This window comes from Simochromis diagramma, unplaced genomic scaffold (genome assembly GCF_900408965.1).
Source record: "Simochromis diagramma unplaced genomic scaffold, fSimDia1.1 OVJJ01000545.1, whole genome shotgun sequence".
In the NCBI taxonomy this organism is placed as follows: domain Eukaryota; kingdom Metazoa; phylum Chordata; class Actinopteri; order Cichliformes; family Cichlidae; genus Simochromis; species Simochromis diagramma.
Genome location: NW_024387371.1, coordinates 6,890,828 through 6,918,569, shown reverse-complemented (window position 1 = coordinate 6,918,569; position 27,742 = coordinate 6,890,828). Strand labels below are relative to the sequence as shown.

The following is a 27,742-nucleotide window of genomic DNA, read 5'->3' as shown; positions in this document are numbered from 1 at the left end:
TCACAATTGGGGGGTCTCCAGCTCTGCCTGTGTCACATGGAAGCACAGTAGCTGAGTCGAGGGGATGCGAGCAGAGATGGAGGGGGCTTGAGGAACTGTGGAGGAGAAACCTGGCCCTTGGAGATAATAGTGGAGATAAAGCCGCGGCAGCAGAAAGGCAGGTTAACACTTCCCAGCCTCCCTTCTGGCTGGGGAGCAGAGGAGCACGGACAGGGCGCACGAGGGGGTCAGCGGGCGCTCGAAGGATGCCACATGCAATATGGTGCATTCCTGTTTTGTGAAGCCCAGGAAAGCCAAGTTATCGCCTTTGATTGATTATGCTCGCGGGGAGCGGCCGGTCCGAGGGGAAGCAGACACTGAAGGAAGCGACCGGGGTTGACGCTGCGCCTCCCAAAATCTCTGAGCTGAGTGAGTACAGGGATGCTATAGCGCAATGCTCTGTGCCCGTGGCTGTGTGACAGGCTGGAGGGAGGAGGGAGAGAGTGAACGGAGGGGGTCATTGATATGTGCCTATACATTCAGCTCGATAAGCTGCACACGTACTCAACATCCTTAATTCATCCAGGGTCTGTAGCCTGTGCAGCTTTTCTTGTTTTTCTTTGTGCCCGACCTGCCGTTTCTTCATTTCCCCTGGTCATACATTTAACACAGAGACACGTGTGCACCCACCTCAGCGTTACTGCGCTGTCTTGCGTGATTTAAACCCCGAAATTAAGGGATTCATCAGAGAACTTAGTAGTGATTTGACGAGAGAGGGGCACAGGAAACCTCCGATCACGCGTTTTTCTCTGACTGTAAAGCGTAAAAGATCATTAACGTTAGACCTGCCCTTAACATTTGCAGCCTCCCCCCCCCCCCCCCCCCCCCCCTCTCCCTCCCTTCTAGCACTCATAAATTGGGGAGCTGGGGGTTGGGGTGGTTGTGGTGGTGGGGACAGGCTTTGTCGTGTAAGTTACCACCTGACCTCAGGGACACAACATCCTTTACCATCCTCACTTTGATCTGGAATTAATCGGAAACGCTTTGATGATTAGAGGAGAAGAAAAGGGAGGGAAAAATGTGTCGAGCTACAGGCTTAATGAAACCACGATAAAAGCACACTGCATCAGCCTGACATTTTTCATTTTCTATAACCGCCTATAGCATCTACCTGCACGGGCATCTTTTCCTTTTTTTTTTTTTTTAACCCCCTCCTCCACCTCTCCTCCCACCCTAAATAATCCCCGTTCACACCCTGCATGGTTTTCGGTCTCAGGCGGCTTCATTTGAGTCGTGGTCTGTAACCTGTTGTCACCAGCATCACTGCAGTTTGCCAGAGCCGGAGGCGCGGCGAGCCGGGCAGCCAGCAGCCGAACCGTCACCCAGTGTGTGATTGATGCCTGCTGAGTGGGTGCCATCATGAGCCACATACATACAACCTCCCCTGAGACACACACGCACGCACGCAAGCCCTTCGTGGAGGGCTATCATTGAGTGTGAACACACCATTTCTCCAGCATCTCACTTCGGATAGGATGGCAATCATATGATCTCAAGAAATTATATTTATTCTGATTTGATTTAGATAGGAAAGTGTCACATGGTGTCAGAGGCAGGGGCAGCCACGGATAAAGACGGAGCCTCTTCCACACGGGCTTCAGCGTTCTTCCTCACAGGGGCATGGTTAGTCGTTGTTGCAAGCAAACATTTGACCTAATTCACATTCTCACACAATAGCAGACTCCTCTCCCTCCCTCCCTCCCTCCCTCCCTCCCTCCCTCTCTCTCTCTCTCTCTCACACACACACACACACACACACACACACACACACACACACACTGCTGTTATTTGTGTCACACAGAGGGTGAGGTTTTTTGTTTTTTTTTTTTGCTCCACATGAACTCCCAGGTGGTTTATCAAAACCTGAGCAGATTGGTGGAGAGGCCACTGTTGGCTGGCTGGGCTTGTTTGAAAGGAGCTCCAGGATTATTAATAATGAACAAACATGTGAATGCAGTGCATGTGCATGTTCCTAGAAAATTAAAGGCCTACTAGTATGACTTGCTTCTAGCGTTAAATGTATTCCTGAAGATGCATTTCTGTGGGTTTTACACCATAATTCTGTATTTTATCCCCATGGGCTTGTTTTATGCCACACATAGAGAAAATGAGCATGTTATTTTTTGAAATCATGTACATGTTAAAAAAAAAAGGTGAAATTTTATGGTTACAGAGTATGAGTCCACATCAGTCCTGTAAACCATCCCTCTTCTTCTGCAGCCATTCCAATCAGGTCCAAGTCAACAGGTGACCTGCAGCTATCGACTGCTTTTCTGATTCACGCTGTGGTCCGTAAAACATCGGAGATCAGTGCAAAATCTCCTGTTTTCTCAAATATTTTTGCGTCATCTGATAAACACTCTAAATTTTTGCCAACCAGTTTGTCATAAGGTGGAAATTACAGGAATGCAATAAAAACACAGCAAAATATTTCACTATTTTTATTAAAACATGCCATCAGTTTGACTCACCAGAGTCACCGCTTCATGACTCCTCATAGTGGTGCTTATCAAATGAATGAAGGTGAAGCTGAAGTCAGCTTGTGGTGAAAAGAAGAAACTGTTTTAGATATACTGTTACATAATGAGGTCAGTGCATTTCTAATCCCTGTGAGATGAAAGTTCAAACGGTTCTACACACTGTTTCAAACAGTTTTTTTCTACTCTTGACTCTGGATGATGTCACTGAGAGCAGATATTCCTGATAGGGTAATCACAGGCACAGATCTGGCTGTGAGAACAGAAGCTCCACCCACATGCTGTTTAAACTTTCTGCATATGAGGGGCAGCCAATCAGAAGACAGTTGCCTGAAAGAGGGAGCTAAAACAGCTTGTTTCAGATACATGATGAGTTGAGCCCCAGAGGAAGAGAAACGGGGTTTGTTTTGAAAGGGGAACCATGCAAAGTTTGCCAATTAGACTCCAAGAATAAAAATATGGAAATGAAAATGAGCATAATGAGTCAGCTTTAAGTAATATGTGGAGTTTAGCTTTTTTTTTTAAGCAAAAAATACAATATTTTCTTCTTTATTTACACAGTAATTGTAATGCATCACAGATGAATAGCTTGCATGTGTTGTAGAATTGCTGTATTGTGATGCCATCATTATTGTGGTGAATGTATGATATTGCATTGTAGTAATATCGCACTGTCACTTTTACTCTTTCCTTAGACCAAACATAACAAATCCTCTCTGTGTAAAATTCAACTCTTAGTCAGTTATCAAATCAGTTTTCTGTGAGTCAGTTAACTGAATAATCGCTGCATTCCCACAGTCAATGCGTTATGGCCATGTGATCAATTCATGTTTTAAAAATATTTTGAACAAAACAGGTTATTTATTGACATCAATGAAACGGTGTCAGATATTTTTAACTGTTTTTTGTCTTTATCGACTGACTGCTGCGGCGCTTGCAGCCTTTTCTCCCCTGATGCGTGCAGAGATGAAGATATACAAAATATGAAGACAAAACTGGATCCAAAACCTTACACTCTAGCCTTGGGAGCTTTTAACCACATCAATAGCGTTTTGTTACTCCCAAAAGTCAAAATCGCGCTCCCATGTGATATTTTGAATCATCAAAGAACCACATTTGTCAAAACCAATACTGATCAATGATGTTCCAGTTTCCTGGTCACATACGGTCTTATCTCATTTGTGATAAACAGTCAGGGCAACACCTGGCAAATCCACACCTGCAGGTATTGAAGGATAGAGCCCGTGGTTTGTAATGAGCACACTAAGCATCACAGACAGGAGGGAGGGTGGGCTTTGTGTAGCATAAAGGCAGCCAGTGGATGGCCATTTCTTGCTCTGAGCACTACGTTCAATTGGTTGGCTCATACGAAGCAGCTCTAGGGCCAGAGATTACACTGCAGTGCTGAGGCGTCACTCTGGCTCAACACCGCAGGCGGAGGCAAGGGGATAGAGAGAAAGAAGAATGGCCAGGGAGGTGTGGACACACTCACTGACACAGGGGAGCAAGAGGGAAGGAAGGAAGGCTGGGAAACCTTGTTAGGAAATGTGACAGCCTCTTTTCATCATCTGCTTTCAGTGTCTTCAAAAACACCTGCCACAAGACTCCCACACATGTCTTCCTCCCTCCTCTCTCTCCTTTCTATTCCTCCACACCTACATCTTTTCCCTTTCTTTTCTCTAATTATCTTCTCCCGCTCCATATCCACTCCTCTGCTCTGTTGTCAAATCTGCACACATATAATTACTCTATGAATTAACTGGTCATTGCCTCCTAGGTGACTATGGTTCTTTAAATCCAACATGATGTTTCAGACTACTTGCTCTGGAAGTTGTTCAGCTAAGGCGTAGCACCGGTAGATGATTAAGAGGCATTAAAAGCAGGTCACAGTCAGAATAGTTTTGTCAGATGTGCTGTGAAACCAGATTCCTGAGACACACTCAGAGAATTTAAAAATTGCATTTTACCCACTGTGGGAAAATGTGACATGGATCTTACTAATAACAATCACTGAAGAAAACAAAGCTCGTTAGTGTAGCGCTCTGGCTAGATCACACTGAACTTGCAATAGAAAAATTAACCAGAGCGCATAAAAACCGATCAACACGACCGTGTAGGAAGTTTTGTGCAAATTAGATTTGATGGTGGGAACAGTTGAGTTCATCTCTGGATTTCTACTGGAACAAATGCAAACTAGCAAAAGTCAGCAAAACTCCTACAATACCATAGAGACATTCAAAAATGCCATATGTTTGTACTCTATGTGATTAACTGAGTTAAACAATATGTTCTGAGCAACCGATTGCAGGAAAGACTAAGAAAGCAGGAACTAAAATAAATGTTAAAAGCCCCTTTCTGACATTATGTCTGCCTTTAAAACTCGGGTCACTTTTATTTAAATGTTCTTCATAGCTTCAAATGTACATTCCCCCAACATGGAGACACATGTTCATGCTTTGTGAAGGGCTGTGGGAGAGATGAAGGTACATCAGATAACATGAAATGTGAGAGATTAGACTTGTTTTCTTGTTAACTTGGGATAAATGTTAGCATGAGCCACGGGAATCAATAATAGTCATTGTAATCAAATATTGTGGGTTTACTGCAGCGACCATTGATATAAAAGCGAGAAGAATCCCACCATTCTCTGAGTTGTGCAAAGTTTCTCAGGCAACTTTAGAAACATTTGACTGTTTTTTGTTTTAAACTCAACACTTCACGCAGCTTTTTTTCATGTGGCTAATACTCAGTCAACATTTCCTTCACAGTACAACTCCACTGGAGAACAACAAAGACTTTTATTGTGAAGAGGCCACAGCAGGGTTTTTTTTTAATTGAAAATAAATATCTGATAGAGACAGCCATCAAATTTGGTAAGATTTTCATAATATTCCCAAAGTATACATTCTACTGGTGTTTCCCTCAATTTTTTATTCATTATTGAGTAAAACAGATCAATATTGGCTGAAAGCTGGTTTATGTTTAAAGATTTTAGTTTCCACTTATTACAGTATATAGCCGCACTCAATGGATGTATTGCCATAAAATTTGGTAGTGGTAATTATAATTCCCGTAAGGCAAATTTTGTCTGGTGATTCTCCTGTAGGGCCATCAGAAGGTCAAAGTTTTCATTATCAAGTGAAATCTACCAACATTTAACAAAAGATTTGACAAACCATTTCAGGTTCTCATTTAGGGTTTTAAACAAAATCTTCATCCCCAGTCAGAATGAATTGGAATAACTGTTTGTTTATAGGGATCTATCATCCGTGTTCTTTCATTTATCCAATTCAGGATCACAGGGAGCTGGAGCCTAGCCCAGGTGCCATGAGGCGAGAGGCACACCGTGGACAGGTTGCCAGTCAGAGAGACATGCAACCATTCACACTCACATTCACACCTTTGGGCAATTTAGTCTCACCAATTAACCTAGCCCCACTAGATGCAAATCTTTTGGCTGTGGGAGTAATCTGGAGTACCCAAGAAGACACAGGGAGAACATACAAACTCCACACAGAAAGGCCTTAGCCAGATGGTGAATTCAAACACAGCACTTTCTTGCTGGGAGGCAAGAGCAACCTTCCCACAGGGAGACACAGGAGACCAAAATTCAGAACTTTTAACTGGTTATATACAGGTGTTTAGTTAGAGAGCAGAAACAAATCTATCAAGATAGGCAAATGCTCAAAAAAAGCATACATTACAAATAAAACAAACAAAACCATTCATAAGTCGCCAAAACAGGGGACAGTAAGAAATGGCATGAAATCCTGAATGGTGATAACAAATCGGGCAATCAGTCAACTTGGAGGAGTTATGTAGGAGTTGTGGCATGAAAAGGCGGGTAAAGAAAGGAGTAACTGATGTTCATAACAAACATAGATTTCAAAATAAAAAAGGAAGTGACTAAACAGTAACTCGACGTCATGAGAACTGTTATTATTAATTAGCTGCCTGCCTCCACTATCCTGGACTGAAGATGATGATGGTAGTCCTTCTGTTCTGAGATCTGTCGTAAGCTGGACTGGCCTCTAAAAGCTGAACCTGTGGCAGGTGGATAACTGGTTCTGGTTCATGCACAGTGATCCTAACAAGGAACAAGGACTGTAGTCTAAGACTTGATGAGCTGGATGAGAGACTAATTAGTAATTTATTTGTTACCAGGTACTTGGTACATAAAATATTTGTGGACAGAATCACCAGAAATACAGTTCAAATCTATGACTGTCCCAAAGAAAAATGAACCCCAAACTGTATTCAACCAAATCACAAGGTGACAGTGAATGTGCACAGGTACAAGGAAGAATGAAGAAGAGTATAACAGCAATTCACACTTGATCTGAATCCTTATTTGGCCTCACACTCAGAATGCAGTGCGAGGGCTGAATTACCGGAGCCGCTTCAGGCTGATGTGTTTGTTTCCGAAAAGCCCAGTGGTAATGTGGTAGTTCCTCCTAAAAACAGCCTGAAGGTGTTCAAGGCTTTGGTTAACCTTCAGAGAGGATACATGTTGCTCACAAGACTCCAGACAAATTGGTAAAGTAATTCAGTCTGTGGTGATTAAATCTTGAATAGAAGGAAATTGTCTGCGTGGAATCCAAAACTAAATTACGTTGTTTAAAGAGGATACCCATACGCAAACCTTACAAAGAGTCTGTCTAAAAGGACACAGTCCAATAGATTGTGTTGCTTAAAAAGAAATCCGTAGCTTTAAACTGAATAAACAGATAAGAATCAGATACATGCAACTTCAGTATGTTTCCTGCAGTCTGCAGCGTTTTTGCTGATAGACAAGTGACAAACACGCATTAACACACATGAAAAGATGTTGTCATAGTAGACAGATGGCATAATTTGACAGAGATTAGGCTTGTTTGTTTGGTCTTTTTGTTATAGCTCCGTGTTTTTTATTGTTTACTTGAAACATATTATGCTGCCAAATGTGAAAATTGTCTGCCAAGCACCGAGCAGCAGAGAGGAAGAGGGAGAGATGTGTGTGTCTGCTCGCTCCGCTTTCACACTTGTCTCCTTCGGTGTTTCAGGTCACTCTGCCTGCTGGCATGTTCGGCTTTACTGTGACTCATTGTACCTCCTCAATATGGAAGTTTGTTCATGGCAGAACAAGCAAAACAGGGAAATTTACATTAACCATTTAAAGCAACCTGAAAAATAGCACGGTGTCTCACAAAACTGCTCAGATTTCTTTTTTTTTAGTTAGAACAGTGTATTCAGTGACAGGGGGGCCTATTATGTTTGTTTCAAACTTTATGTTTGCATTCTTGGACTTTTCTAGAGTAGTTTTGTATAATTCAATGTTCTAAAGAGTTTATCTTATTCTGGGTCTTCTTGCAGTCTGTCAGTTCATAGACTTTCTTAAAAAAAAAGGCTTCCTTCTCCTTCCTTTTATAACATCCTTCTAATTGGCTGGCCCTCACAATTTAAAGATTAAAACAGCAAGTGTGTGCACATTTAGTGCTAACAGCCATAGGTTTTTGGGCTGAGATGGCCATGTTAGGGATATCTGCTCTGTTTTTTTTTTTTCCATCATACAGAGTCAAGAGCAGAAAACAAGTATTTGAAATTGAGTGTTCAGAGAAGTGTGTAGCCTGAGATTTGCCGACTCAAGTACTGCAATCTTTTTGAAAATCTGGCTATACATCCTTTTTCTGCTGTGTATCCAAGTCTGGGTGACCAGAGCAGCAGTCTAAAGCTGAGATACCCAGACCTCCCTCTCCCCAGCCACCTGCTCCAGCTCTTCAAGAAGAGAACACTTATTCATTCCCAAGCCAGCCAAGACACATAATCTCTCCAACGTGACCTGGGTCTTCCCCGGGGTTTCCTCCCAGTTGGACAGTGGAGGTACCCAGTAGGCATCCCAATCAGATGATCGAACTACCTCAACTTTCTCCTTTGGTGCAGTAAAGGAGAGACTCTCTCTGCCAGAAGTCCTCCCACATTGCCAAATACTCTTCATCTTACCCTTTTGGCTGAGCCCCGATACCCTTTGATGGAAGCTCACTTTTGCCGCTCATATCCACCATCTTGTTCTTACAATCACTACTCACAGATCTTGGGCAATGACTGAAAGGTAGCAGCTGAAGGCAGGAGCTTGTTGTTCTGTTCCTTGGCTGCTCAAATTGGTTTAGGGACAACTTTGGTTGAGTTTTACATGTACTCACTGCTGAAAAGGGAAAAAAAACGTAAAAAAAAATTGTAGGTCCCGTTTAAATGTATTGTTGGATCGATGCGGTAACGTTTAGACATAGATGCTATGCTGCCGAGCAGGTATGCTGTTGATGTCTATGTAGGTGTGACACAAAGCTCGGTAATCCCTCAAACAAGGTAAAGCAGCAGCACATGCCTGAGGCGTAATGTCTGTTCACTTCAGTGCTTCATCCTGGATGGGAATTCACTCTCTCTTCAAACTGCTGCTCTCCTTCTGCACCGTGAATATAATATTTTGGCTCCGCTGCTTTGTTAACGTACTTAATGTTTCGTAAAGGTTAGATCACTTTGTAATTAAGCACCGCTCTGTGCCTTCTCCCTGCAGATCCCAGTGAGACCGTGGCACTTCCCGGCGTGCATGAGTGTAAGGGTGTGAGTGTGAGTGTGTGTGAGAGCAAGTGAGCGCCAGCGCTCCCACATGGCCTCCATGCAGGACGGGCTGAACTTCACGGCTCCTCCCTACGGCAAGGTCCTGCTGCTGGGTGCTATCGCTGCTGCCTCAGCCTTTGTAGTTACGATCCTTATTGTGGTGCTCTGCGTGGGCTGCCAGAGGTGAGCGCTATGCACGCATGAATGACCGTACACACATGTTCAGAATCAGGATGTTCATTTTTAAGATCTGTATATTGGTTGCTCTTGGCCTTTTTGAATGATATTGGTATATTGGTGGATGAGTTTAGATTTATGGATGCCAGTTACTCATATTTGTCAGTTATCGCAGCTAAAGATTGTGTGATACGAGCAGAAAGACAATAAAACAAGTCAGATATTGCTTTAGAAAGATTACTTTATTTTGCTAGAATCAAAGAAGAATTAAACAACAAAAACAAAATATAAAGACTAAAAACAAATTGGTATTGGCAGCATCTTTAGACCAAATTATGATTCCCTGTGAGTCACAATCAATGAATCCCTATTTCAAACCTTTTAAATAAGCTTCAGCAGAAGTGCCAGTAAAATAAAGTAGAAGCTCTATTCCACTGGCAAAATCCAAGCTGGAACTACTTTTACCTACTTGAGTGGTTTAATCCTGTGGTTTCAAGCATAAGTATTAGGCCCCCTGCAAAGGGTCAAAAGGCAGAAGTGAGGGTTCATAACACGATTAATAACAAACAAAAAAAAGGTTTTAAACTTTGAATTTCTTCTAATCTTTATTTTTGATGCAAAACTGATTTGAAGAGGAAAGAAGCAAAAAGGTTGACATGCCCGGTTTAAAGTTTAACAACTTGCTGTTTAAAAAATTGCATATTAATCTGAAATCTGGTTAAATGTGGTCGAAGGGCTCTTGTAATCTAGTAAAGAACATCAAACCTGCACTACAGTGCTCGAGTGCTCAGTAATCCTCCACCACTGGTATGCACATGTGCAAATGTACTTTGAATGTCTCTCTCACATATGCACAGTCATAGGATGACTCAGCCGCACACAAACAAGGCTCACACACACACACAGTGTTGAATCGTGTATGACAGAGTGGTTGTGTTTGTCACAGGAAGGGGAAGACACACAATGTCCCCGGCGAGGGTGGAAAACACCGCCTCATGGACATGGTAGGTATCAGACAACATGCTCCTCAGTGTTTTGTTTGTATTGCAGCAGAGGTAGCTGAATAAACTCAATCCAGCAGGGCGCACCATCATTCAGAGGGCACCTCTTCAGTCTTAATTAGTGTTTAACTGGCCCCTGTGTTTGTCTGTTTGTGTGCGTTTGTGTTGTCAGGGTATACTCAGGCAGTCGAAGCTGCGGTCCATCAGTAAATCAGACACTGAGATGAACAAGATGAACTGCAATGGCAAAAGTGAGTGCATCTTTTACGTACTAATCCTGACCTGGGCTTTTTATATGGTATGCCGCTGGTGTCACACGAAAACCTTGCATCACCATGATATCAGCTCTTTAGGAGCCGACCAGCTGCATGACAAAGCACTTTTGATATTATGCAGGGGTGTTTGGAGGGAATTTTCAGAGGGATGGGGTATTTCATTTTTTCCTTAGACGCATTAGAAGCTTGTAATTGTTTTGTCAATCACCAAAGCTGGAGATACACTAGAGCGAGAACAAATTTGTGCATGAAATGGTAAAACAGAAAATAATTTGAAAAATGTAACAGCCAATTAACAGCATAACAAGTAGAAGTACTATAAATAAAATGTAACCACTATCTGTTCTGTTTTGGCTTATTTAACTTTATAGTTATTATTTATACATTTATACAAATATCCAGTTTTGTAATCATGTATTGGTAAAGAAGACCTTGGAAAACTGCTGGACACAAGTCTGGCTCAACTCCAAAAGTCAGTCAGATTTTAAGAAACCTTCAAAAGCGAAACACTTGAAAGGACTTTAATGGATTTTTTATACATATATATATTTATCTGTTTACTCATTTTGTCCTCATTTTCAGCCTCCAGGTCACAGTCTGACTCAAACAGTCATCTGAGACTGAAAATTCCCTCCCTCCTGAGACTTGTTTGTGATATTGTTTTGAGGTCATCACGATGACATCTCCAGATTTTTTCTTATTTCAATCTGAAATGTATTTGTGAAGCTATGATGTGAAAATGTCCAATTTTGCCCTATCTGGTAAAGAATCCTCCCAAACTTCCTGGATGAAGAGCTGGATCTGGATTGACTTCAAAAGTTAATCATCTCTGGTAAAATTTCATGCACATCCATCCGTAACCTTTAGAGTAATCCTGCTAACGAACAAACAAAGTAAAAATTAAAAGAAAAGAAAGAAAGGAAAAAAAAGAATTAAACCAATCACATAACTTCCTTGGCGGTGATAAAAAAATTAATGTAAATATTGCAAATAAGTGCAACATTTTTTCTCCACATCCGTACTATCCGATCTGGCCCTAAATCTGGCCCTAAATCCACAAATCTTCTTTTCTGAAAAGATTTGAGGACATATTCGCGGAGAAATTTACCCTGAAACAGAATTCACATTACATTTACAACTCAGCCTTATTCCACTAGACGGTTCAGCCTTGATTTATGAACGTGCATCTCTCTCTCGCTCTCAAAGACACAAATCACAGTGCCAAGATAAATCCTGGAGCTCCATCGCTGACAGTCAACAGGGGAACTGTGTTTGTGGGCACTGTGACAGTAGCCTCAGAGAGTTTGAAGAAATATAAGCATATGTCCTGCTTCATACTTGTCCTGCTTCCACTGCAGTGGAATGAAGCCAATTTGGATGCATATTCTCAAACATCTATGTCAGTTCCCAGTTTACTGTCAGCTTCAGATTTCCTCTTACCAGTGAGAGATTTATTCATGTTCACAAATGTTTGCTGAACCTTCCGGTAAAAGAGGAGCATAGTTTGTGAGTTCTGCTCCCTAGGGGGGTATCGGCTGCACGGACGGTAGAACAGCAGGCTGTATGTGCCTTGCAGAGGCATCTAAAAAGAAAAGGCTAGCCAGCACGGACCTTCTGCTGCTGCCCAGCCGCCGGTCTAACTCTGACCTTCGTTCTCAAGGCAGGCAGCTTCCCCAGATCCCCTCTGGGACTGGAGAGGACGGCGAGCACACTTACTCTGAAGTGGGCCGGCGCTCCTCCACTTCACGTACTGATGATGCCCTCTACGCCATGGTAGGCAGGGCCGGGCAGACAGACACTCCGGCCCCTCCGGCCGTCCCTGCCAACACCCCGGCGCCCCCAGACCCAGACGGCGATGTGGAAGGAGGGCTCCCCGAACCTGAGGCCCAGGTCATGTCACCCCCTCACCCTCCGGAGACGGCCGAGTACGCCTGCGTCAGGAAGCTGAGGAAAGCAGATAAGGCGCCTCAAAAGAGGGACAGCGGGACGGATATGGGAGAACCACCGGCGCCGCCTCCAAGACACGCCCCGCCTTCACATCCAGCTCCTCCTCCACCACACCCTCACAGCACCAAGTTGCCCCGTAGAAACGTCGAGGCCTTCAGTGTCCCGTCCTTCCCAAAGGTTGGTAGGGTTAAATGTTTTGCATGCTGAAAACTTAATCTGTATGATCTGATAGGAAGAGTTTGACATTTTAGATTTGAAGTTACCGTGTTTGGATCAGAAGTTGGAGTAATCAGTTGGTTAGTAAGATGCATTTGTAGACTGTATGAAGCCAAGTTGCAACAAACCTCAAAAAAAGATTGATGCAGCAGAAATGGGTAGCTATAACAAATAAGTCATAGAGAATAATTACCAGTATACTTTCCATGAAGGAGGAAATTTGCTAGATTGACCTAACCCATACTTTTTTGTAATTATGCTGTGTAAAAATGGGCATTTTAACATTAAACTCTAAGCTTATTGACTCACTTTTGAATTCGGCTTCAAATGACCAAAAGAGGAACTGCAGTTTTTTGGCATTTCTACGCTGAGATTGCCTTTATTTAGACTTTAGACTTTATTTCATTCCCATTAAACTTCCTCCTGATGTAAAAGAGAAAATATACAACAAACAAAACATAGGCTTATATAACACAGATCATCAATAATCATCGTTAACAAAAAAGAAAAAAGAAAACTGTCAACAAATCACCCACATCCAAATACAGATACAATTTCTTTACTAATTTTTGCAAGTTTAGGCAGTAAACTATCCTAAGTATTAAAAAACGATTCCAAACCTTTGGTCTCAACCTAAAATACACAGGCAGATATTTTTGACTGCATTCAAATAATGACACTCATCTTCAAGTTTTTCCAAGCTACAAAGTTCACATAAATGTTTAATATGTTCAACTCCATAAAATCTGCCCATATCTACTGGGAAACCACTAACATGCTAAATAACACCGACTAGAATGATCTAAACTACACAAATAACTTTCCAGTTGGAGCTCTCGCTTAAATATTCTCTAATTTATACAAAGACTATTATTAAACATTTCAGAATTGTTTGTCTCACAATATCAGATATCCTCATCTCAATTACTGCTTTTATACACCTGTCGTTCACCACTCAGGTATGTTCCCATATATAAGAAAGGCTTGCTTTAACGCCAATATTCACCACAACTTAAAAACACCTTTATTATATTGATTTTTCAAAAAACTAAACATGAGAAATGATCATTAATAATGATTAATAATAATTTGCTTTAATAAACCTTCAGTTGTTTTTAAAGTCAAACCGAACTCCACTTATGAGAAAATAAATCAGCTGAACAGTTTCAAAAAGCACATTGCTTCTTCCTGCAGGTCAGGATAAAAACCAAGCCATAAAGTTCAAGTAACTTTGTAGACTTCCATGATAAAAATGTGGTGAAGTATAGATCAACACCATTTCTAAAGCTTCGAGTGCCCCCAGGAGTACAGTGGATTCAATAATTTTGAGAAGGAGGAAGTTTTTGCCACTAAAATCAGCCAGAACGAATGGGATCAGCTGTCCAAATCCAGGTGTACAAAGCCTGCAGAGACTAACCTAAGACGATTCAATGCTCTAAAGGATGCCAGAGGGGCTTTAAAAAGCATTGAACTGAGGGTCAGAACACTTTTATAAATAAGCTTTCAATTTTTGATCTCAATAAGTTTGCAACAAAAAATCCAAAGATCTATTTTCACTTTATAATTTTTCCCTTTCAAATGGAATCTACAACACAATAATAATGGATTGCATTTATACAGCGCTTTTCAAGACCCTCAAAGCCCTTTACAATTCCACTATTCATTCACTCTCACATTCACACACTGGTGGAGGCAGCTACAGTCGTAGCCACAGCTGCCCTGGGGCAGACTGATAGAAGCGAGGCTGCCATATCGCGGCATCGGCCCCTCTGGCCAACACCAGTTGGGTGGTAGGTGAAGTGTCTTGCCCAAGGACACAACGACGAAGACAGACAGAGCTGGGGATTGAACCGGCAACCTTCCGGTTACAAGATGAGCTTCCCAACCCCTAATAAGATGCGCAAACAGCTTTTGAGTACTTTCTGAGGTAATTACACATTCAAGTTTAGAAAAATAAAACTTTCTCAGGCACATTATAAAAATACTAACACCTGAACAGCTGGTGTTTGCACCTGGAACTAGAGAACTGATTTGAAAAAGAGCAATTTACAACAGAAGGAAAGAAATAGAACTGTAATTCCCGAAAAAAACCATTCTTTTTCTCTTGCTGTTCAGTTTTATCAGTTTTAAGTGGGAATTTATCAAATTAGATCAAACAAATTAATTAGTGAGCCCTGATAATAGGATATGGTTACTTGTGGACAGAGCTAAGCTTCAGATTTCCCTTAGAGACATGAAAGCAGCAGAAATCTTATCATCTAACTCTTAGCATGAAAATAAGCAAGGGTTGTTTCCCCAGATGTCAAACTATTCTTTTAAAACTTGTCACAGGTGTGATTTATACTTGATGCTGACTCCACATGACTTTTAGACGTGGTTTTTATACAACACACGTTTTTCAGTGCTCATTTTCATGAAAAGAGGGAGAGATACTTTAAAAATTCAATTTAGTCGAGATAATTCTTAAAAATAACTTCTCAGGTACAGTGTAGTAAAATTTGCCCCCTTCTGATTTCTCATTTTTTCACGTTTTATATCATTAGACAAATTCTAATATTAGTCAAAGATAATCCAAGTAAATAAAAGAAGCAGTTTTTAAATGATGCAGGGAATAAAGTCATCCAAACCTATCTGACCCTGTGTGAAAAAGTAATTGCCTCCTAAACCAAATAGCTTGTGCCACACGGCAACGAGACCTGCAAGTTTTTTTTAGGGGACATTCAGACTCAATGATGTGGTTTGGATCATTATCCTGCTGCATAGCCCAAGTGTGCTTGAACTTCTGGGCATGAACTGATAACCAGTGGTAATACACGAGCGGTAAAGGAACACAGACTTTCCAAAAAGTTCAGCTTTTGTCTCATCAGTCCACAGAATATGTTCCCAATAGTCTTGTGGGTCATCAAGGTGTTTTTGGCAAATGTGGGACGAGCATTTGTGTTCTTTTCACTCATCTGTGTTTATTTTTCTCCTTCGAACTCGCTCATGATGCCATTTTAGCCCAGTCTCTTTCTAATTGTTGAAACATGAACCCTGACCTTAACTGAAGCAAGCGAGGCCTGCCGCTCTTTAGATGTTGTTCTGGGTTCTTTTCCGATCTGGATGAATCATTGATGCGCTCTTGGTGTAATTTTGGTAGTCCAGCCACTTCTGGGAAGGTTTCATCACTGTTCCAAGTTTTCTCCATTTGTAGATAATGGCTCTCACTGTGGTTCACTGGGGTCTCAAAGCCTTAGAAATGGCTTTATAATGCTCTCCAGACTGATGGATGTCCATGACTTTGTGTCTCAGTAGTTCTTGATTTTCTTTAGATTGTGGCACGATGTGTTGTTTTTCTAAATATTTTAAATCATTTTATCCAAAAGGATCTGTTTGGGTAATTTCTCGATTCAACAGGTCTGGCAATAATCAGGCCTTAGCGTGGCTAGTGAAATTATACTTAGCTTTCCAAAACATGCGGTTAATTACCTTTTCTCATATGATAGCATTGTCACATTTTGCAGCTGGGTGGCAAAACTTAGCAGCACTTTGCTGAGATGCACACGAGAAATGAGAGGACAAAGATTGACGGATATGACACTCTCTCCAAATCATCACGATACTTAGGAAAACATGTAATATTTATCATTTAAGCAATAAATGCAAAGTTATTCCTAAATAAATAAAACCCAAAGTAATGTTGATGCCTGACAGCTACATATTTCCTTTGCAATAAGCCACAGAAACACAGCATCACCTTAAGTGGTCGGTTTTATGAACTGAAGGAAGTTAAGGAGGATGACTAGAGGGAGAGAAAAAATTATCTGCTGAGTTTTTAGTGTCTTGTGCAGATCAGCCTTGGATTTTTTTTTCCACTCCCTACACTGGAGCTTGGTGCAGTATCTCAGGTCATCCACTTTCTAAAACAAGCAGTTTTAGTCCCTCCTCCTTTAAGCCCCTTTCTTCTGATTGGCTATTCCTCTAAACCAGAAGGTTAGGCCAAGGTGTGGGTGGGGTTTCTGTGCTCACAGCCAGAGCTGTGTGCCTGAGATGTCCACATTAGTGATATCTAATCTCTGACACTGAACAGAGCCATGAGAAAAAAAATCAGCTGTCTGAAACTGATCGCTTATAGCAGTGTGAAGCCATGTATGAGCAATATGTACAATATTGTACATATAGACATGACAGAAGCCAAGTAAACGGATAACAAGTTTCCATAGAACATGCGGCCATCAGTTTCTGTTTGGACAGAAACGTCAGAAATGTCACTGTGATCATTATTTCATTCTGTTATTCTCTGTCAGCAGCAGTACGACGCATTAATATGCAGTTTGTGGTGCTGTGATCAGGATCTGCAGAGTATTTCTTTCACAGTTCCTGTTGATACTGCAGAGGATCTGCTCGGTTGTAATTGTGCCAGTGTTGCAGTTTCCAGAGCACTTGGCTACATCGTGCATGGTGCTGTGATATGTTAGAATTTCTTTGAAGTCTAGGCGCTGAGCGGTGTTTATTTGTCGAAGAGTTTTTGGTGATAGTGGGGTATTTCTGCTCTCAGCAGTGTCACCTCCTCCATATGTTCGCAGCAGCAGGAGTGTAGGCAGACTGTCTGCTATTACTGTGGCTGTAAGGCTTTGTGCACCCCTCCAGGTAACAGTGGGAAACCATTTGCTGCCCCGCGTGAGGTCAGGGGGGTCGCTCTATCTGCTGTGACCTGAGTTCAACAGCACGCACAGTTCACAGGCTTACATGTGTAAGCAGTTTGCTCACAGGCCTGTTCACTGCTGATTTTCCCGTGGATGACGCAAGGTGTTGAAATTGAGTCATCCAGAATATAAGCAGGCTCCACCTTCCAGGGAAAATCTATTCACCCCTGTATGAAATCCATCCAGTATGTTTTTATGTGCCGCAGGATTCTTAAGAGGGGTTAATTTGCCATGCATCCGCCCTGTTGCGTCTGTTTTGTAAAATCCGCTTTTTAAATTCATGAATGCTCATTTTTTTCAGTGCAGATTCACGCATGACCATGTGACCAGCTCTGCCCCAAATGTGATTTATTGTTCTGTTGACAGGAAGTGATGTTTATGGGCAACGGAGAGCAGTACATCTGGAAGCCTCCAGAGGATGATGACATGCTCATGCTCCAAAATAAAGCCCTGGGCCCGCTCAGTGCTCACACAGTGGAGAATATACAGCCGTCTGCTGCTGCGGTAAGCTGGGGTTTCTATTTTTTCCCTCTATGGATCATCCCATTTAGAGCTCCACATTCCCTCTTAAATGAATGCTTAACAAGATGTTTCACGCACATTCTTTAATTGATTAATCATTTAAAAACTGGGTTTTCCTTAGAAGTTAGGGAGGATGATCTCCCCCTATATGGGTTACTAGGTCTAGCCTTGGAAAAAAGAGTTGTCAAACCTCGCATTTAATGACATATACTGAGGTTTCAAAACTCATCATTAAGGGTATAGGGGAGGTTGTCTTTATGGGGTAAAGAGGTAAAGGAGCCATGGCTTTCTTAACAAGGGCTACGAGAGAATACCTCATATCTGCAGGACCCAGGAGACACATAACTGAGCATAAATGACAGGAAGCAGCTTGCCTGGATCTGTGTGCATCCTGACTCCCCCAGTGTACAGATAAGAAACTTAATTGATTAGTCTGTTGAAAAATAAAACTGTGTATGCTGCTGTATGACCAGGACTACTTCTTGTCTGGGAGCAGTGATTTTTTACAACGCAAAACTCTTACTTTTTTCTTTGGGTTTCTGTAAGGTTTAATAAATGATGTAAAAGAAAATTGGTGAGCTTTAGACGTACTAATTTCTTATCTGTAGTGGCTCTAGCATATGGGCTGTTTTTCCCTTATCCATTACTAAACATTGTCCTGTTGAAACACCCAATTCTGTCCAAGTTTCCACCATGTAACTGTTAGCTATAGTGTGAATAAAATGGCAGGTTGAGTGGGTTATTTAAAGTCCTTTTTACAGAAGATAATCTCTGAACTTGTTTGATTGCAGGTGGCCGAGATGTACTCTAAGGTGTGTAAACCAGGAAAGAAGAAGAGAGCTGTGCCGGGGTCTCCCCCAGCCAACCCCGGCTTCCGGACCTTGGGTCGAGGTGACCGGGACCGAGACAGGGATGGGGGGTTTAGTGTAGTGGTCAAACCCCAGACGTGGGCACCTCAGGAGGGCAAAGCAGTTGGCGGGCCCCTTGACGACCACTGCTACGAGTCCATTGGGACAGAGGAGTGTGATCTGGCCTATGAGAACATGGAAGGCGGAGGCGCCTGGAAGCGAGAGAGACCCCCTAACATGTGTGCCACCCTGCGGCCAAGGAGGAAGAAAGCCCAGCAGCCCTTGCAGCAGCAGCAGCCCCCTCCACCGCCACCAACGCAGCAGACACCCAAGTTACAGCACCTGCCTGCCAAAGCCCTTCTGCTGCCGGGGGAGAACCTGTACGAGAGCATCGGCGACCTGAAGCAGGGCTCTGCCACCTCCAGCACCACCACCATCTTCACCTTCAACGATGGCATGGAGATGTACGTAACAGGGCTTTGAGGCAGCGGCTGCACTGTGACCCCCTATCCTTCCAACACAAGGAGCTGAGCTAATGCCACAAGGAGTGACGGCTGAGCCCCTGTCATGCTCACCCACACATACTGTTTACATTCAAGTCATAACGTCAAGCCTTTCACGGGCTCCAGAGGCCTTGAGGTAGTAAAGTTGCTCTGTTATGACCTGGGCTGAATAAAAAGTCCAATTTATTATCCTTATAAGGAATCCAAAGGTAGTGAAAAATAAATGAGCACAAAACCATTGCAGAGCAATCTGTAGGTAACAGTAGCACTTCTATTTTACTGATACATATGTGCAAAGCACAATAAAGTAAAAAGCCTAAATTCTTCCTCAATTCTAGCGGGTAAAAAAAGTCGTATATAGTAGGACTCCTATTTGGGGGAAAAAGGCAAAGCATTGTGTGAAATATTTTGGTAGCACTCAGTCTGTTGTGAACAGACCTTCCCTGTAGTTGGTCAAGACGTGATTCAGGACGGAATTTAAAGGATATAAATGAACGAATTACTAATCAAAATACTTGAAAGCTCAGGGACCAAGAGAAACAATTATGAGAGTATTATAAATTAAATAAAAAATTTGCACATATTTTGCATTCCTCCTAAAAGCTTTGACTAATTTCGACCGTTTTCACATTTTAAAAAGCCGACCAGATTCTTCCCCTCCGTCATGTTGTTTCATTATACATGGACTGAACACTGTCTCCACTGCCGTCTGTAAATGAAGTGTTTTACTTTGTTGATCCTGTTTCTGCACTTTGCCTGCTACAAGTTGCATGCTAAAAAAAAAAAAAAAACATGAAAAAAAATTAAGCACTGTCATGTGGTACCTCTATATGAATGTTTTTTTTTTTCTATTGTCGTTGGTTGTTTATTTTTTGTTAGTGTGTTGCTTTATTTCTCTGTAGAGCTCAAAGCCAGATAGATTAAGGATGTCTTTGGCTCAGTGGGACTCTGTGCAGCAGAGGGGAGGATTATTTTTCTCTCCCGTACCTGAAAGAGACACAGTACAGATGTAACAAGACTGAGGAGAACTGCTCGAGTCCTAAAGGTGGAGACAGTCCACTCAACCCCACCCCACACATACGCACACAGAAACACATACACACAATCCTCCCGTCTGTTCAGTCCTCACTCATGTCTGTGGACTGTTCATCTACATAGTACCCTCCTCGTGGTCATACGAGTCTGCTTTGGTTTCATCATAGTGCAGTATGGAAAGCTCCACTAGAACTGATGTGTATTAGCAAAACGTCATGTCTCATCATCACCCCATCGACGAACTCTCTCTCTCTCTCTCTCTCTCTCTCTCTCCGTTATCAGTGTTAAAAATATTGCAGAAATGTGAAGCAAATGGTTGGCTAAGCAGCATCACCCCGAGGACACCGCACAGAAATTGCATACAAAGCCTGGACAGTAATGACAAATTCATTTGACCAAATATCCCCAGCAAACAATGTGATTATACTGTATGTTGATGCAATGTGTATGTACATGACAAAAGAGAAAGAATAATAAATATATCATCAGTGTCAAGAAATCTATCTTTTTCTATTATGTTCAGTTGTGTTTTTGGAATGACTTTATCTTGTGACACAAACTGCAAAAACAGCTGCAATGTAAATTTCAGTGTATTCTGTTTGTTGTTTTTTCGAAGCCGTGGAGCTACGGTGTGTTCTTGGAAAGCCCTGCTAAGTTAAATGTGGCAGCTAATGTTGTGTGTTTGCTATTCAGACTACAGGGTCTTGTACTCAAAAGCGTGTAATTAAGTGCTAAGTGCAAAAGATTGTAATGTTTTATATCAAGATTACTATTCATGAAATGTCAGTCAAGTTTATACTTTTGTAATAAAGTGGCACTTTAAAAAAAATATGCTTTATCTCATAGTCTCGGTTATTAAAACGGACAGAAAGCAGAATTTGCCAAGCACTGCTGATGATGATGGATTTCTCTAACAGTTGCCATCTTGTGATCTTAAAAGCTGCCTGTAGATTCAAGTATTTAGGCCTAGGAAGGAAAGAAGAAATATCTCTAGAAATGCATCCCAATAATTGTAATGGCCCTTTAGAGAAATGATTTATAAACACATAATGTTTTCCCACTGATTTAAATCTAAAGCTGTGCATTTTGTCCTTTGCTTCTTCTGTGCACAACCTTGCAGACCTCATTGAGGAGCATGTATGTGCATGTGTGTGAGTAGCATTCCCATGTTTTTTTTATCCGTATGCATGTCTGTGCGCACGTGCACATGTGCCAGAGTAGCGGGGTCTGCGTCTGAGTGGCTGTGAAGTGTTGGGGAGGGAGGGGGAGGGAAAAAAAAAATAGGTCACCCCTTAAAACAAAAAGCTTGCAGTCAACAGCGCAACCGTCTGCTGAATTTTCATTGGTGGGCTTGTCTCCATGGTAACAGGTTAACCTTGAGGCAGTAGTCACATGGCTGAGCGAGTCTTCTGCTGTCTTGGAGAATACAGCGTGCGTCGTATGACATCCGTGATCACAGTGTCACCCACTCGGCGAAGAGCTATCACAGGAAGGAAAAAAGGAAAACAGCCCAAAACAAACGAGTAGGAGATTCTGTAGGTGTGAAGATGATACCACGTTCACAGCTTATGTGATGTGATAATCTCGCTGTGAGGAGCATGAATGACTGAATAAACATGAATGAATGAGGCCGTCAGACGCAGTCAAAGTGCATGATGGTGAAAAAACAGAGGATCAGAGAGAGACAGAGGAGAGATAACACTCAGCATAAGGTCACAAAGTGGCTGGGGAGTCCGTTTTTTCTCCAGAAGGATCAAGAGACGCGAACACGACAGGAAGGTGATCTTTTACTGCTCATTTTTAGCCCTGAAACATTATTATTTACATGTTCACAAGTGAGCATTAACACACCGCACCCAGCAACAGATCAGTCAGTTCAACTGAGAAGCACAAGGATGTTTCCAGCTGCTCACCTCAAACCTCTAAATTGTGATTCAGGTGAGTCCGTGTGCATTTCCTGTGCTGTAAAATAACACATTTCTCAAAGGTAATAAACACACTATAAATCATACTGGAAGAAGCTTAATGTGAGCTATACTGACCCCTTCAGGCCTGAAAGTGCATTGCAGAGAGGAGCAAGGCGGCCTGTGCGTGAACCCTGAGAGGAGCTTTTAAAGTATTCAAGCGTGAGCATGTGACCGTCCGTGACCGTCCGTGACCCGGCACCTCACAGACACACAATGTCAAACTCCAGCAGTAACTTGGAGTGGTGGATGTGAGGGCTGAAAACTGAATCTGTATCAAAATCTCATGTTTTTCATACCCTGAATCCAAGATTTATATGTTTTACATTTAAATCCTTATCTAATCCCTCCTCTTGTGTGACTTTCCTATAAATTTAAAACAACAGCAGACATAAGTTTATCCCATTTCATACAGAAAAATCCTTCTAGAGCAGTGTGAAAGTGTGAAAGTTCACTGAACACTTTCTTGTTGCACCAGCTATTCATAAACTCAGACTTGTTTCCTTTGTAACTATGTATTTACAGTAAATTTTAATGCTTTAATTTGATTTATAAGACACAATAAACCCTACTGGATAAAAAGTGCTCACATTTTTTACTTTTTGCTCTTTTTTTATGTCGAGGACAAAAGAGAACTCTTTTCAGTTGAAAAACAGTAGTGATCTACAACAATGTTATTTCCAATATTTAATTGGTTTAATTGGCATTGGTTCAAATTCACTGCCCGACTGGAACCCTTCCTCTGCCTGCGTGGGGTCCCTCCAGCACCCACGGCTTCCTCTCACAATCCCATGACTTGCATGTTAGGTTCTGCATTGGCTGTAGATGGTTGTCTGTGTCTCTTAGCCTGTGAAAGACTGGTGACTTGCCAGGGTGTATCCCACCTCTCACCCCATGACAACTGAAATAGGCCGCAGCCCCTCTATGATCCTATGAATTGGATATGTGGAAGAAAGGGGATCAAATGCTGTGTAAGTGTAATTACACTGTGTTTATGCCATTACTTTTATATGTTCCCAGTTCCTTTATCCATATTTCTCTCTTAATGCTGTTTTTACCTTCCATGTTTTACCTCTATGTTTTGTTAATCCACCTGCCTGGACTGGAAAGCACTTTGGGTCCAAGCCAGTTGTTTTTAAATGTGCTATAAAAATACAAGTGACTCAACAACTACGTGCAAATGAACATATCCCCAATTTATAACAGGCTTCACCACACTAACTTTTATAGCCTGTAAATCCTATACATCACTGCTGCGTTCTATGTGAACCAAATACCCAGAATATAATATTAGCCTGAGCCGTTCAGATGAGTGCAAAAGAGTTAATTGGTTTTAGTTTGCTGCTATGAAGATATGGTTGGATTACATTATAACAGTAAAGGTCTAAAATTATGCTCACAAAATGGTCAAACTAATGACCAAACACGTGACCTATAATGGTGGTAGGGTTCATGCAATCAGACGTTTCACACTCAATCTAAATTGTGTGAAATGTCTTTCTTCTTAAAAACACACATTTCTCCAATGGAGCATAGTCAGAGCTACGTTTAGACACAACTGGTTTTATCGATAGAGATCAGTTCATCTGCGACTTCAAGAATCACACAAATACCTTCAAAATTGTCTGTTGTGCTGTTCACCCCCAAAAAGAAGCACCTCTAACTTTTCATCTAGCACCAACATGAGGATGAAATTTATGGGTTTTTTTTTAAAATGTGAAACTTCCAAACAATTATAAGATGAATTACATGTATTCATTAATGTCCATTAATGAAGAAAAATTAAATTATTTAACCACTTCTACAGCCACAGACAAGTTCACCAATCACCAGTTAACCTGACAAACATGTCTTAGAACTGCGAAAGGAAACTGGAGGAAAGCCCACATGTCTGCAGGCTCTCAGTCATCCAGGTCATGGTAGTCTTAAGAGCTTCAAAAGAAGGCGACTGGACTTCAAGCTCGTAAGAGGAAAGCCCACACACGCACAGGGAGACAGCCTAGCAATCAGCAGAAATCGAGCCTAGAAACTTCTTACTGTTGGTGATCTCCTAATTTTTATTCAAATAATATCATATGTGAGCTTTTCTTTGGTCCAATCTGCTGTACTTTGGCTTGGTAATATGTAAAACTGAGACTGTGAACAAGGCAAACATTACCTGCTACTGTGAGCATGTTTCCATACTGCTGCTGCCTCACGGTGCTGCTGTATTGAACTGGAACTCCCTATATGCATGACAGATTTACACATTACTACAGTCAAAACTACTGAAGACATTCACTATATTTTAATTGCCCAACTAAATTTAGTACATTACTCTTTGAACTTACTCCTTTACTCTTTGGCTCTTACTAAGTTCTGGATTTAATAACAGCTGGTGCAACCTGGACCCATTTAATAACGTTATTGGATTATTATTTTACTGCACCTCAAAGGCAATGGCACTGCTTTACTGTTCAGTATTAAAATATTTAAGATGAGCAGAACAAAATATCCCTCATGCACAAACCTGGACTCAGACATCATCTTCAGAGGAGTAAAAAAATAATAATTTACAGTACACAAAAGTAAATATAACATTTTTTTTTTTGCTAGTCTACACCTGAAGAGGAGGATGCACAACAGTTTTCAAGTAGTTTGTGTTTTCTTTCACAGAGTCTCACAAATGTTTGAGTCAGTGTGGCAGCTGCTCCTGGTCCTCTTCATCACTCCAGCTGTCGAAGCCATCAGTCCCAAAGTAACGGTCCCCAAAGTCCCCTAAAAAAAACACACAGCAGTGCACTCAGAGCGGAGCAGACATCGCCCCCGAAGCCAGGCAAGAGAAATATGTAACGATAAGACACACTGAAAAACACAGTGTGAAGAGATAGTAAAGCTAAATAGCAACAAAGGTTGAATGAAAGTTTAAACTGAATTTCTGCTTTTGATATAGATCTCTCTCTTTTTTTACAAGCAATGGCGAGAAAGCTATTTTTCCACTGGTATTTTTCAAGGACGTTAAATTGATTTTATGTTCACTTTTCACTTTCTAATTAAACTCGACTCGCTTCCTACCTGCTTGAATCTAAACAACAACTGCTTGGACGGACATCAGTTTACACACACAACGCTCAAACATTCAGGAGACTCTCAACTTCCAAATATGTGCTCGGTTACAGTGATCAAATGAAGAATTTCTGGTAAAAAAAATCTGTGCTTCTACAGATATTCTGTTATCAGTTAGATAAATAATAAATCTTCCAACAATACACAAATGCTACAGAATATCTGTCTGTATGTTTGTTTCTTTGTCCAAAAACCGCTCCTAGGCCATCAGGAGTTCAGCAACCAAACTTGGCGCACACATACATCGTAGGTCCCGGTAGGTTCTTATCTGCATCAGATATTACAGCATCATCATGTTGTCTAGCAACCGCCTGGCAACAGGTTAAAATGACTTGGGTTTGTTGTTTTTTTTGCATTTATGCACCTTTAGCACCTTATTAAAGCATCTTGTTGTTTTAATTTTATGACCTTAACATCTAATTTATATCCACAAATGTTGAATTACACGTGATATATTATGACACCATCATGCTGCCTAGCAACCGCCTACCCACGGGCTTTAATGACCCATTTTGAGCATATAAAAACATCAACTACCCCTATTTTTTGTCTCAGTGTGATTAAAAATATCAGTTTGCATAAACACACAGACACAATACTCTATGTATATAAATACATATGCACTATTTGATTGAACCTTATTATGCAGCCCCAAGACTTGTTTCTTTCAAACTATACACATTTGACCCATAGTTCATAACGAGTCTAAATTGATAGGTAGAGATTTATGTTACATCTGCAGATTTGACTGAATGTTCACAACTACCAGCCTGCACAAGACTATCTGTTTTTTTCCCCGGTAACTATAACATTTATAAACTTGTGCATTTCCCTGTTTGCATTTTCTTGCATGTGCTTTGACCTTAGAGGCCGCCATATGTTTTAATTCTTGTTCTTTCTCATTGAAAGAAAAAGTGCAGACCAAATTGTTCTTTAACTTCCCTTTTTTATTTAACAGCTAAACAATATCGCCTCCTGCAACTCTTTTGGACTCACTGCAGTCAAACGTTTGGTCCTCGGCAAAGCTGAACAGAGACACTCCTGATTTTGGCTAAGCTGAATGGTGGGATCTCCGATATGTCCGCGTTCGGCACTGCTGTCCCTAACTGCATTTTCACACATGAACTTCAAATAGCATTGCTACGATCAGGCTGTGATCAGGTTTCCACAGCTATCTTTTCTGATGTGCATGCTTCAGGAAATAGCCAGCTTCAAACACACTGTCACTACTAGAAATACTCTGTGTGGATTAGGTGGGGTGCTGCCAGGATGGCGCAACTGGAGGCAGGACAAAGGATGACCACTCATTAGCAGCAAATGTACTAGACAATTAGCTACACCATTCACACATTGATGCAATCTGATACCAAATGGATCCTGTACTAAGGAACAGGCAGATTAAAGACCGGCTAAAATGCAATGTGAGTGCATCGGACATTTGTGTTAACACTTGTCCCTTTATCAGGTAAGTGTGAGAAAAGTTCAGGACTGCAATGCCTATAAGCAAATGAGTTTTATGAGATTTCAGGTGTAATCTTATACTTCCTATACCTGCAAAAAAATTTGTGCCATCATCTGCATCTCAAAAAACAGCTGCAGTATTTTCACTTGTATTCTCTGCAGGACAAGTTACATAATCATATGTAAGTACTTCTGTTTGTAAAGCTACGAGTGGGCAATCTGATGTTCACGTTGCTCACTCACTCAGTAGTGACAGAAAGAGAAGTTTGCTTCAAATCTAACATGACACAATCATAATATTACAAACTGCTGGTACAAGAAATTAAATTTGTCAACTAGAGAAACAGCTGCTTATTATCTTTTTGTCTTCTGCTTTTTATTTCCTGCACAAAGCTAAAATCATGAACCCAACACCTGCACGCTGAAGGCGGTGTGGTAAGCTAATGAAGATTTATGAACTTGCATTAAATTTTTATTTTTGTACGTCAGCTATAATTCAAAAGTTTTCTCCTGCTGACTCCAAACTGTAAAAAAAAATACTTCAGGTAAAATGTGTGCACAGGTAGGAACACAGGCCATCTGAATTTACAAGACAGTACGTGAAAGAATGAAAAGATGCATGGAAGTGCTTACCGATACCAGGAATTACATGTAAAAAATCATCCAGGCCCTTGTCCACAGCAGTGGTGATGATTTTGACCTTTGGGAAGGCATAGGCCACAGAGTGCACCCCGAGCTCTGCCATCAGCAGCGACACCAACATGATCTTATCCTCCTGCACCTCATGATCCTGCTCAGCCACACACATCACAGCGACAACAGTTAGTGGCTTCTTGATCACTTTAAGAAGCTCATTAAGTGGAAAGGATACATTTGAGGTTTTCCTTGCAGGA

At 41.5% G+C, this 27,742-nt stretch overlaps 2 protein-coding genes across 6 annotated transcripts in view; one reads left to right on the top strand and one right to left on the bottom strand.

Annotated features, from left to right (window-relative positions):
* On the top strand, positions 1–21,122 carry si:dkey-70p6.1 (uncharacterized protein LOC570575 homolog). Of its 3 annotated transcripts, none has more exons than XM_040008086.1 (7): positions 1–408; positions 9,067–9,293; positions 10,234–10,291; positions 10,461–10,494; positions 12,140–12,687; positions 17,778–17,915; positions 18,725–21,122. In XM_040008086.1, the coding sequence occupies exons 2-7, from the start codon at positions 9,160–9,162 to the stop codon at positions 19,262–19,264; spliced, it is 1,452 nt and encodes a 483-aa protein (XP_039864020.1). In that variant the 5' UTR covers positions 1–408; positions 9,067–9,159; the 3' UTR covers positions 19,265–21,122. The 3 variants fall into 3 exon arrangements, with proteins under 3 accessions (XP_039864020.1, XP_039864019.1, XP_039864018.1); XM_040008085.1 differs by having other exon boundaries at positions 2–408; positions 10,461–10,539; positions 12,341–12,687; XM_040008084.1 differs by having other exon boundaries at positions 2–408; positions 10,461–10,539; positions 12,224–12,687.
* Positions 19,868–27,742, bottom strand: part of LOC120719129 (uridine-cytidine kinase-like 1) — a 28,915-nt gene continuing 21,040 nt past the window's right edge. For 2 of the 3 annotated variants that reach the window (XM_040008083.1, XM_040008081.1), the window contains exon 14: positions 20,031–27,639. In XM_040008083.1, coding sequence (XP_039864017.1) covers positions 27,391–27,639 — 249 coding nt within the window. In that variant the 3' untranslated portion in view covers positions 20,031–27,390. Of the gene's footprint in view, positions 27,640–27,742 lie in introns of all 3 variants that reach the window. The other variant, XM_040008082.1, reaches the window with a different exon arrangement.

Coding starts and splice junctions, on each gene's coding strand:
- si:dkey-70p6.1 (XM_040008086.1), top strand. CDS start 9,160: ATGGCCTCCATGCAGGACGGGCTGAACTTCACGGCTCCTCCCTACGGC. Junction 10,495..12,139: donor GTCGAAGCTGCGGTCCATCA/GTAAATCAGACA, acceptor TGTGCCTTGCAG/AGGCATCTAAAAAGAAAAGG. Junction 17,916..18,724: donor TACAGCCGTCTGCTGCTGCG/GTAAGCTGGGGT, acceptor GTTTGATTGCAG/GTGGCCGAGATGTACTCTAA.